The 12,618-nt window shown below is 41.5% G+C and overlaps 1 protein-coding gene across 4 annotated transcripts in view; it reads left to right on the top strand.

The window, feature by feature from the left end:
- The first annotated feature begins 5,758 nt into the window (after positions 1-5,758).
- Acsf3 (Acyl-CoA synthetase family member 3) overlaps positions 5,759-12,618 on the top strand; it is a 56,245-nt gene continuing 49,385 nt past the window's right edge. The window contains exons 1-2 of one of the 4 annotated variants that reach the window (XM_067082339.1): positions 5,759-5,892; positions 11,023-11,254. In XM_067082339.1, the coding sequence (XP_066938440.1) occupies positions 11,043-11,254 (212 nt within the window). In that variant the 5' untranslated portion in view covers positions 5,759-5,892; positions 11,023-11,042. Of the gene's footprint in view, positions 6,310-11,022; positions 11,255-12,618 lie in introns of all 4 variants that reach the window. The other 3 variants (XM_067082340.1, XM_067082341.1, XM_067082342.1) reach the window with 3 other exon arrangements.

Genomic DNA, 12,618 nt, shown 5'->3' with positions numbered 1-12,618 from the left:
AATGATGTTGTGGTGTCGTAATCAGCCGATTTTTCTTTTTTTTTTGAGGCTGGAGGCCCGCAACTGATGCCGATCGGTCACCAAACCCAGCCATTACAACAGTCACGGTCTTGAATCGCCAATGTGTGACGCGGACATAAAACAAACTATCTGATCAAGTCCATTGGGGTTAGTTAGAAATGGATTCCTTACTGTATTGATATGTAAACTTGATATTGTATATAGTACTATGGTTATGCAGTGATATTTGAAAGGAAACTTCCCATTTATATGTACTTGAAATAAGTATGAATTTTTATATAAAATAAAAACTTTTGTAACACTCAGTATTTTTATTTCCTGTGCCGGACAGACTGGTTTATGTCTTGTTGAACTTTTTAAATAGCAGTAACCAGTAGTGGTTGAGAGTTGCAAACATAGTTTTATAATTTTCCTCCTGCCCTAAAAGTTTAACACATATGTGAATATTGACCTCTAGCCGATTTAATGGTATATAATATATGTAGACATTATGGTCATATATGTAATATTTCAGAGATATATGCCAGTAACTGATCTGGTCCATGTCCCGGTTCAGGCTGAGGCTTCATTTCTCATAAGTGGAGACTTCATTACACCCACAAGTGTTGCATCATTGGTATACTAAATAATCTTGTTTTCCAGGCCAACAACCATATCACTTGTATACACCAAAAATAACAGTGGACCAAGAACACTGCCCTGTGGAACTCCAGACACAATAGGTCTTGGTTCACTAAAGATCCCGTCCACAGCAACTCACTACTGCCTTCCTATAAGGAAATCTTGAAGTAATCCTAAAACATATCCACCCACTCCAAGATTCTGAAGTTTATAAATAAGTGCCCTGTGATTTGCGAAATCAAAACCAGCACTAAAATCTATTTGAATTACTCTGCACTCAAAACCCTTATCAAGGTTCCCTTGCAAAGGGAAGGAAAATTATGATATGGTCAAAGTGATGATGATATACTGTTACAAATTGCACTGCAGTTGTCTTGTACTGCAAGTACATAACAGATGAACATCACCCATGCAATGTTTTGTCAGGTTGCAAGTTTTGTGTGAAAATTTGTCACTTGTCCCTACAGCGATACAACCATTGCCTTTCATATAAGGAGACTTAACCCTTAGGAAGGGGATACACCTTAGTAGAAAAAATAATGAGTTGGATTCCAGTCACAAATGCCATGTTCTCAGCTGCCTATGCAAAAGCAAGGGATGAAATGACTTCTTTAACCTCCTACTGGTCTCGTGAAATGAAAACCAGAGTGCAGAACCTTGGGCCTGATATCTCTGAAAAAAAGAGAGAACGAGTTAGGAACAATATTTCAGAGATCCATGACATCTCCTGTGGTAGTTGGCTAGTTGTTGGGCAACTTCATTCTGGATATTACCAAGTAAGGGGTTCAGAAAAAAAGAGGAGGAAGACTGCTACTCACGTCTAGACTCCTAGAACACAGGCTTTTTCAGCATACCAGATGTCGAAGGCTTCGCTGAACCCAAGGGTTTGGTGACAGGTGCTTTGCCCCCTGTGAGGGTTTGAAGGATACAACACAAATGAAGAGGGAGTCCTGAGAGTCCTCATGACAAAGCTCAACCGCACCCTCTACCTTTCCTGAAGGAAAGCACAGAGTTGAGACAACACTGGATTATTCCACAGTGAGAGACTACTTTCATGGGACACCTGGCTGGAGAACAAGAAGAACAGGTTTGCCTTCTAGTCAGATACCTCGTGTGCAAGGTAGGCAAGAGCCACTGCTTCATGACACCACCAACCTCCTTACATAGTCTGTAAGTGAGCTCATCCACAAGCCTAGCCACGAAGCATCCTGCAACAACAACATCATTACAGATTCCAAGGTATTGGCCTCCACTGGTGTCCACAGTGTTGAAGGAGAATACCCCCCTGACATTGTCTCTCAAGGGGGAGGTTGTTCATCAGTTGACAGACCTATGTGTCCAACCGGAAAGGAGAAGCCCGCGCCTCTTCCAGCATGCCAAAGCAGAAAAAGCAGCTCAATCTGCTGGGGGCAAGGCCTACAGATCAGGGCATTTGCCTCCCCCAAAACGCCACAAGCTAACTGGGATCAAGACAATCTGACTTGACTGCAATGCCATCCCAGTGTGAGCCTGACAGCACATGGTGGGAAGGTGGGGGGTGGGGGGTTGTCCTTATGTCCCAGTGGTCATCCACTACAGAACCAGTCCTGCCTAAGGTATAATGATCACTGGGTAGTGAACTGGCACCTATTCTCTCCTGCCATGAGTAACAGCAATCAGGAGAAGTCTACCTGGACTTCTCCAACTGGTCTTGGACTTCCTCTTCAGCTTCCTTTGGCAAGGAAAAGAGTCCAGGGATGAGGAGGGGTAAGACAACAACAAAGATGATGATGATGACATGGAAGAATGGTGAGAACTCTCCTTCTTTTTCTCCAACTTGTCAGAAGTCTTAGTCGTCATGCACACTCGAGGAGTGGTCAGAACTGCACGGGGAGAAGTCGCAACACCCGCTTGCTCAGCTACAGGCATCACCACAGCCACTGGATAATCACCTGTAGCAAACAAGAAATACACAGGAACAGCAGAAGCAGCTTGGCCAGTTCTTTTTCCTACTAGTAAGTCCAGGAAGGCAGTAAGCAATGGAACAGCTAGAATATTCAGTGGGCCAAATTTTATGGAGGTAATCAAAGGAAGATATGACCATGTGGGCTTCCTCATCCTCGGACGAGGGATGTGCAGGTTTGTAAGTTGTGGGTGAAATAACCTCAATAGGAGGGGATAATCCGGGTGCGGGAGGAAGAGGAATGGCAGCTGCTGGCAAGAAGGAGCCAGAAGGATTCACCCCCTGATCCCAACTCCTTGTCGGGGTGGGGGCCTTTGGGACCTGCTGCCAAGATTGAATACAGTATAGTACCTACTATCTCTGCCGTGGGTTCAACTAAACATTGGGAATTGTATCCCTTTCACTTCTCCTCTAGATTTTCCTGTTTCCCTCTTCTTTCGTTGCAGACCTGGGAATGGCATTGATTATGAAAATGGCTGTACCTTTAACATGACGCCCTGATTTAGGGTAGGTAATAGAAAGGTGATCTCCCACCCTACTATCGTACTGGACCCACCTAACCCAATCCTTCTTTATTGCCCTCCTTATTCTACACTTCAAGTTTTCTCTCTTACTTTTCAGAGAGGTTCTAGTAACTTGGTACTTTTGATGTTTGAGGACCCAAATGTGCCATCCCATGTCATATTTGAAATGAAAGAGTGAGAGTAAGACCCTTCCGCCCAAAACCTATGCAGTGTTTTAACCGCTTCAGGTTTGGCCCCTCGTCAAGAGTTTGTATGAATTGCTCAGCTCCTGAACACTGTGTATGCTCTGTAGCCACTAAGTGAGTTAATTGGATCACAAATCCGATGATAAAAAATGTGAATTGAACTTGAGCAAGCAGCAATAAATAAAGCAAATGCTGAGCACATTAGCGTAGGTCATAGCGAAGAGCTATGCTAGAGCTCAAAATCCCTTACCCCTTAATACCACAAGGGATCCAGTCAGTATAGGAGCTTCTTCCTCTGCAGCAGTTGCTCCATCCCCTGTGGGTCAGGAGTAACAAAAGCACAGTAGCAGAGATCCATCCTCATCCTGAAGTTAATATCAAAAGAGAAAATATGAGTTGTGAGGTCCAGAGCTGTCGCCGGGATCCTCAGGCTATGCTTCAAAACAAAAAACTACATTTTTTGAGACACACCAGGATTTTCTTACAATTAATCATGCCTAACAAAAATAAACGCGTGGGCGCCAAACTTGGAGGGAAATGCTACAAGAGAAGATATAATATATTTTTTTTATTTCTTGTGGCATTTCCTTCGAGGTTTGGGGCTCACGCTTTTATATTTGTAGATAAGATTAATTGTGAGAAAATCCTGGTGTCTCAAAAAATTATTTTTTTACTTTATGCATTTTAATAAAAGTGTGTTTTAAATTTTATTTTTTTAATTAAGACCTAGGCTGATGGATAAAAATAAAATCACTGTTCTTTTTTCAATATAAAATTCAGTTCCTAATGTGTTCAATGATACAGACATATAAATGTGTACGTTTGAGGCTCATTGCATATATATGTACAAATGTATTTGCTTCCATTTTGATATATATGTGAAATATCTCGCTATACTGTACGCTAGCAAAACCAACTGAAATACAGTACAATAAATCATTTCTTTTCTCTCTTTCTCAGCCATGACTTCCTTCACCCATCCTTTGCGCTGTTTCTTGCAAACTTCATGTTGGTATTCGTCATGATTGCACTAATCTTCCTTTTACTTGGTGCCGTGATTTAACACGATCGAAATCAAAGGGTGGAATCTCACTATCAGGACGCTACAGGACTGACAGGAGCACGGCCACTGCATCAGCTAAAGTTTTCATTCAGCCCCTGCACTCTCGGTGTTAAAAGGGGAATTGTATGCATGAGCTCTTCAGACCAGTATATCTGAGTCACCGTTCAGGTTGAAGTGGCTGAATTCAGTGATGACTATTCTATTCTCTGCCGTTCCACACATTACCTCAGAAACGAAAACAAAGATTAGTTTCTGGGAATCATGACACGGTTTGGTCACCGGACCACCTAACAACAGATAAGGTCACTATGAAATTTAAACTAAAATGACAGAACAAAAACAATTAGTAAAGACATTTCATCCTAAAATGTTTATGTAAAAGTAGAGTTATTATTCTTTTAGTAATAAACGCACAACCATCCCATACGGTTCGTGCAGAGCTAATACTTGAGGTGGTTCTGCCACAAAAATGGCAGTTCGAATTTTTTCTTTATATATTTCGTTCCTGACAAAAAATATTAATGCTGTACGAAAATATTAATGCGACTGAGAAAGAAAAAAATAAAGAAAACGGCTTAATTCAATTTCGGTCGTTTTGATGCTTATTTTTCATTAACGCGTCCAAACGACGTGGTTATAAGAGACTTCCAAGCTAAAATTCATTAGAATGATGTCACAAATGAAATCCAACAATAATAATAAAAAAAAAAGGTTCCCTCACATTGCACACGGACTCCTACCTACATTCTGACAGGACTACCATCCTTCAAGAACGATAACAATTTTCATTGACTCATGCTGCTGCTATACAGTATATATACCTCTTGAATTCAGCTTCTCCGCTTCACAATCAGTGCAATGTATTCCATTTTCATTAAGATAGATGAATCCCCGTTATGTAACCTGACTGACCTAACCGGAATTATTTTTACAGCAGGCGGCACCAACTCTTACTCTTTTCCAAAAGGCATAGGTTTGAATCCTAGTCAGAAGAGAAGGACTGAGTATTTGGGTCAGTTCCTTCTGGGCGTACATTATTCCCTAGTGAAATAAATTTCATAAGCAACCATTTTATTTGTGGCTACGTATCACGCAATCGTGTTTACTTGGATCAGCTGACTCGCGCCATTCACAAAAAAAGTAATTTTTGACACAATATATATATCTATATATATACATATACATATATATATATATATATATATATTACACACACGTATATATTATATATATTATGTATGTAGTCAGTTAGTTACTTATAAATGATTCGTTTATGCAGACCCCTGAACCCATTTAGCGTTCTTCTCGGGCTGGGACATACATACATACATACATACATACATACATATATATATATATATATATATATATATATATATATATACATATACATACACACGTGTATATATGTGTATATGTGACAACAAAATAAATTTGATTTTATGAATGGACCGAATCAGCTGATTGAGGTAAACAAGATGGCGTGGGGGGGAAGGAACTCTACTCTACGAGGAGGAAACACAACCACCCAGAAATGTAAGTCACATTCCACGGTGACAGCTCTTAATTCTGTCCGTGGCCAGCCACATTTTGGCCGGGATATCATCACCAAGCAAGCCAAAGTGTCCACGTGGTGTTAATAGATGGTGTTAAAGAAGAGGGCCAGCAGGGAAAGTTGGTAAGTGGCCTCTGATGATACCGAGGCATTACAGCTCCGCGCCTGTTTTAACCTCGGAAACTGGTCGTTTCTAACTTTTAGGGCTTCTGGTGCTGGCGGCTGATTGGAATGCCCCTTCGCCGTGTTTAGTACCGGCCAGGGGCCGGCGGGACCCATACATTAACGAGTTAATGCCGGCCGGGATGTGAACCTCTCCTGAGACGTCCGGGTTCTCTGTCATGTGAAGATCGCGTATGTAAACCCCCTGTTGGATGGACTTCAGGGGTTAATTACAGGTTAATTATAGGTTAATTAAAGGTTAATTACATTCGTGCGACGAACATCGGAGGTAAATCCTTAATTAGCGACCAAAAAACTGTAGAAAAAGTCATAATTAGAAGGAAATCGCCGCCGATACTTTATTGAGGCTGGGCTCTTGGAACTTATATTTTTCCTAATGCTTGTCTTGTGGTTTATCTGACAGCAGCCTAGGCGTAACGGGGGATCACTGCGGGGGAAACCGGGACCCAGTTTTGAGGAGGTGGAACGGCGGGAACGGACCTCGTCTTCCTGACCTCACTTAGGTTGCTGTGCCCTGACGTGGCCGGGTGGCTTTGCCCCCCCTGGACCCCCCCCCCCCCCCAAGTAACACTAAACGTCAGAAACAATGGCGATTAAACAAAGGAGATTAAACAGCACGGCGTAAATCTCCGATACTGTGAACTTGTATGAAAGTCGAAAGAAATATCTTTTTATGTGTGTAGGCCATCGTTTAACACAAAAATAATTTACCCCCAGTTTATCAGCGGATGGCATGGTTGTTAATCCTTTGATTAGCCTTGGCTATTTACTGTGGTTAGGCTGGCGTAACAATTTTTTTTGAGGAAGAACTTCTCCCATTCTTCACTCTCGTGCCTTTTCCAAAAATGCAATGTGAATGAGCCGAATCGGCTGATAATTTGCCTTCTTATTAACCTTCAGTGAATGATTACAAAGCCAGTGATTCACTTGAGGTCAAAAAGTAAATGGCTTATAACAGCTTGGCATTATATATTAGTTACTAAGAAGCATCATTTTATTTGATGCAAGGGGGCCATGGTTGAACGTGAATAACGGCTTTTATAAGCTGGGATCAGCGTGGAAACATCTTGGTCTGTGATCATGAGAAATTAGAGGTTTTAACTGGCCTACTTCATCCAAACTGTAATATCTTGGATAAAAAATGAAAAAAGTTCATTCATTTTGCATGGGCTCTGTTTCCCCAAGGGCTGGAAACAAGCTCATAGGGATTAACATAAACAATGAAGCTGTCCTGTGTCAACATGTAAATGCCTTGTTCGTCATTATTTGTTCCTTGCATCTCATATGGAAATAATGCTGTACATCTCATAAGGGAAATTTGTTCTTACAATAATGCAAACCTTCATTCTGTACGCAGGGATTTAGCTTTCAGCACGAACTGGAAACGGTCATTCAGACTTATCGGCAGGGTAGTTAATTACTGAGAGGTAGGGGGGAACCCCACCCACCTCTCGGTCTATACTCCACTTTGCTTACGGCAGCTGTCGAGTTCAGACATCTCTCAGGGCTCTGTCTGACTTTGCCATTCAAACTTTTTTATAAATTAACTTGAGTACTCTATCCCTTTCCCCTTTTTTTTTCTGGTTTTTCAACTATGCATTTATATTATTATGAGATTTAAACCCATTGTTCAAATGAGCATTGTTCCTACACAAATACAAACCTGAGGTCTTTACATAGGATTTAGCTTGTGAATGCGATCTGGAATGACCGTTTAACTTTCAGACAAAGTCATTAACTACCGCTAGTAGGGGGGGAACCCCACCCACTGGTTGGTCTGCACTCCACTTTGCTTTTAGCTGCTGTCAAGTGAAGATGCCTGCTGTGCTGTCTGCACAACTGCCATTTGCATTCTATGCATTTTAGCTTTTGCTGTATTGATCCTCATACTCTTTGTATCATGCCATAGGCATGAATGCAATCAATCTAGGCCATGTTCAGAGTGCCAGGTCTGGTCTTCTGAACAGTGGGTGAGGTTTGCTGGGAAGAAGAGAGAGGAAAGTATCTCTGGTGTCATCAGAGTGCAATACTCTGCCGATGACACCAAAGATTCTCTCTGGTTCCTTCTTACCCCCGGCTAAACTTCACCTGCTGTTACTATTTCTAAGGGAGGGGTTTCCTCTTTGCCAACTACTACTATGTCAGTAGAGAGCCTCCAAGTGGGGGAAGACGACCAGCCCAGTTTCTCTCCAGCGGTTTTGCTTCACACACAAGACCAGTTGTCCTCGGGTGGAAGCTCATTCTCGGGGCAAAAGGAGGCTGCCTCACCTAACCCGACCTTCATTGCAGGTGCTGTGGAAACTGAGGGGCTTAGGAAGCTCTGGGCCTCTGTAGGCCTCTCAGGGGAACCAAGTGTGTCTGGTCTGATTGATCACTTGAATCATATGTTTAGACTAATATTTTAACACCTCTCCTTGAACAGTTTTGTTGAAATTTGAGTAAAGACAAAAGTTATAAAAAATATAAAAAATATTTTTATACAAGTAACTTACCCAGTAATTACCTAGCTAAGAGTTTCTACTCGAATGGTAGCTTAAATTTTGAAATTCGTGGTAGCAGTTCTTTTGTTCCGTGTAGGTGACAAGACCCCGCCCACTTTCGGGGTAAGATAGAGGAACAACTAAGCCAATAGATCAATTTGTTTCTGTTGCTTGTATCGTTCACATACCATGTTGACTAAGCAGCTTGGTTTTTGACAGTTGTTGTTTCTTCCCATCCGGTGATGCATTCTTTGTATGGTAGCCTTTCGGCATTTTTTTTTTCTTGATTTGACTTTGTTACTGATTTTGACTTTTAGCTAGTTAGTATGTCAGACACTAGCTCTTCTAGTTTCCGATATTGCAGCAGAGGCTGCAATACCCAGTTAACGCAAATAACTTATGACTCATACCCTCTGCAATTTCCTCTGCACAAATTGCAGAGGGGTAAGTTTGCACCATTAATTTGACGTGCGACGAATGCAGGGATTGATGTCTCATTTGAGTAAATTAGAGAGAGATCGCAAGAGGAAGGCAGCAGCTAAAGCCAGCAAGAAATTAGATAGTCAGACGACTCCTAAATCTAATGATGTAGATATTCGTGCTGTGTCCTCCTATTATTCCTGTTTCCCTGTATCAATCCATACTCCTAGACCACCTACTCCTGCTCCTGGCTTTCACACTTCTGAGCCCGATCGCTTCGCCAGCATGGAAAATAAATTCGATCAGAAAATCAATATGGAGGTAGGTATAGTTGCCCAATTAGGGGCATCGATGCGTGTCCTTGTGGATAAGTTTCACGAGCAGCTGCTCCCCTCAGATCAGCCTTGTGCATCCCAGGCTGCATCAAGAGACAGCAGCTGGAAAGGCGTCTCAGACGTGCGTCAGCTCTAGTCTAGTTCAGGAGGTTCTTCGCTGTACAGAAGGTGCCAGTGGCGTTTTTCTGACGAGTCACGCCCCTTGAAGAGGCATTCTTCCTCCAAGGATCAAGCTCCTCGACTACCCAGCAAAAGGTTGAGGGAGCCTCCCCTCAGTTCTCAGCCATCTTGCGGTAAGTGGGAGAGCCCTGAACGCTTCTCCTCTCCTGGACGCCAGGAACGAGCGTTTAGTCACTTCTCTTCGTTTAAGAAGCGTCTTCTTTCTGACTCCAAGCGCCCTGTCATGAGTATCAGGCCTTATGCCTGATAAGAAACTGAAATGTTCTGAAAAGTAATAACCAAATAAATTTGAGGAGTAAGATGGTAGTTTGGAGCGCTCAGAGTCCAAGCCCATCGTCTTCCCCTCTCTAATATCCCCCTAGAGGAAACCCCTTGGCTGCACCCCTTCGACACTCCCTGTTCTGTTTTCCTTCTTGCGGATTTCTTTTGCGTTCCAGAATCGTACAAGGAGAAAAATCACCGAAGAGCATCTGTTTGTAGCGGGAGATTTGTTGACTGACCAAACGAGTAGCAAGAGAGAGATGGTCAAAGCAAGATCTCCCTCCCAAGTCTCCTCAACACAGCCTCTCTAGGGCAGACCTCCCTCTCACCTGTGACAGCTCACCAAGCACCCACTAGAGCAGCCACAAATTGCATCAGGTGTGTCTTTTCTCTCCTTTCATTATTCCTTTGCTAAATTACAAGTGCGGTATAAAATCTTTGTCAAGTGTTTTCTTGAATTCGGTTAATTAATGAAGTAATTATTCCCCTCGGCAGTAATGGAAGTAAATTGATTACCTCCTCGAATCTTGCTCGTTATCTATGTTCATATGACATGCATATTGGGAGGTAAATTTATACTCATCAGAAATCTCTGCCTTTCGGGAGTCGATGTCCAGTGTTATTTGGTTGATGCGAGTTTCATCCTGACCCAAGTGTGCATGAATTCAACGCCAATGAAGTCTTTTGCCCTTCCTTCTTTAGTGACTTATCTGAGGATAGACTCCCCCTTTTCAGAGTATTTCCCTTAGTGCACTTATTGTAATTAATTGAGTGATGCCGTGTATTCCCTGTGCTGTGAAGTTTATTCTGTAAATTGTAAATAAACTAATTATTACTTACTTCGGCTATCACTCTGGCAACCTTAAACTCCCCTTCCCCCTTTCTTGTTTATGATTCTGTGGCCCCATTATCAAGGCTGGCTAAAATTCCTATAAATTAATGTTCATGGGATTGCAGACGCAACACTTTTTAAGTGCTGTGGCCGGAAATTTTGAGCTGACTTGTGAAAGATTATGTAAAAGTAATGGGTTAGTATTGGAAAAATTTGTTTAGGGAAATTGTATATTTTCTAGCCATTTACCTGCTGAGATCATTAAAAGACCAAAAACTGTTCTGATAAAGCAATTGTTTGTACCTATGGAATGTAGATATTTTTCCTTTATGAAAACTTAGATTGATTCTCTAACAGACTGAAAATGCAATAGCACTGAATTATATGTACAGTAGTATGTAAAATCTCTTTTCTTTGCAGAGGCATTGCTGACTTCCAGTATGACCTTTTTGCTGAAAGTTGGAGGGATAACCCTTCAAAGGTCATCTAGTGCTCTCTTGAGGCAGTGGCAATCCAGACCATGCGTTTGTTGGTGTTCAAGCTTCAGCATCCCTTCTACTCCTATATTTAAGCAAGCCAAAAATTTCCAAGACAGGATAGCAGTTGTGGATCAAAATGGTCAGCATACGTATGGGCGAATACTGAAACTTAGGTAAGTGTTCTTGTAGTAAGAAGGGATGAGTGTACAGGCAGTCCCCGGTTTACGACGGGGGTTCCGTTCTTGCGCCACGTCGTAACCCGAAAATCGTCGTAAGCCGGAAAATTGTCAAAAATCATAAGAAAACCTTACTTTTAATGCTCTGGGTGCATTGAAAACGATGTAAACTGCATTATTATTGAGTTTTACATGAAAAAAACCTTCAAATTATGATTATTCTGCCGTTTTGGGGCCATATTTCTTCCGTCGGATCGGCGTACGACGCGTCGTAACCCCGGAACATGCGTCATAAGCCAGGAAATAATTTCTGATGAATATATTTGAAAAGCGTCGTAACCTCGGAACGTCGTAAACCGGGGACTGCCTGTATTAGGATACATTTGCTACTTCTACAAATCTTACTTGATATTTCGTGTAAACTGAAAATAATATTATGGTAATCAAGGTAATCTTATTGATTGCTTCAGTCGTGCTTATTTATTTGGTGTGATCGAATGTCTTTTTCTTTGAAATCTTCCATACTTGATGTTTGCGTCTTGTTATGATGAGAAAAATTATATTTTTTATTGTATTTTGTGGTGTATCGATAAAGTGTATTAAATAAGTAAGCATAAATACAGCAAGTGAGTATTGTTAACAATTTTCAGTGCTCTTCTAGGCCCTGATAGCATAAATGTTTTCTGTACGCAGTACTTATATATTTTCATTATTTGTAAAAACTATCGTATTTGATGTCATATAGGACCCCTTGTCAGTGGGGAATATTAAAAAAAATGTGTTTCCAAGTAAGCATTTAATCTTTTTGAAGTACAGAGCATCAGGATTGTGAAAAAACTTGGACAAAAATCGATACAGTGGACCCCCGCTAGATCGCTGATCAGCATTCACAGCTTCAGTTAGTTGCCAGTTTTTCTGTGGAACGTGTCTCCGAATACATCATGGAAAATTCAATAATTTGCAGGTTTTTCGTGGAGCAATATTCACTAATTACTGTATTTTCATTTTATTTTCATGACTACAGTCGACCCCCAGTATTCGCAGGGGGCTAGGGACCACAACCACTCGCAGATACCTAAAACCTGCGTTAAATTGTTACGCCGTTTTCTAAAAATGCTCAAAACTTTCTATCTTATTAGTTCAAACACCAAATACTGTACCCTGTATACCTTAAACTACACATCTTATAACTTATTATTACATAAGACGCTGGTTTTGCAAAAGTTGTTTAACGTTAACTAAACCCATGTTGTAGGTGGGGGTGTTCCCATCGTCTTGCACTATTAGTATTGTTCTTATGACTCTGTCTCCCATCTGAATCTTACATGAAACTAAGTCATATTCCCCACTAATGACAGTAA

This window comes from Macrobrachium rosenbergii, chromosome 39 (assembly GCF_040412425.1).
Source record: "Macrobrachium rosenbergii isolate ZJJX-2024 chromosome 39, ASM4041242v1, whole genome shotgun sequence".
NCBI classification, from domain to species: domain Eukaryota; kingdom Metazoa; phylum Arthropoda; class Malacostraca; order Decapoda; family Palaemonidae; genus Macrobrachium; species Macrobrachium rosenbergii.
The sequence above is the reverse complement of the archived record's forward strand: the minus strand, read 5'-3'. Positions and strand labels throughout refer to the sequence as shown.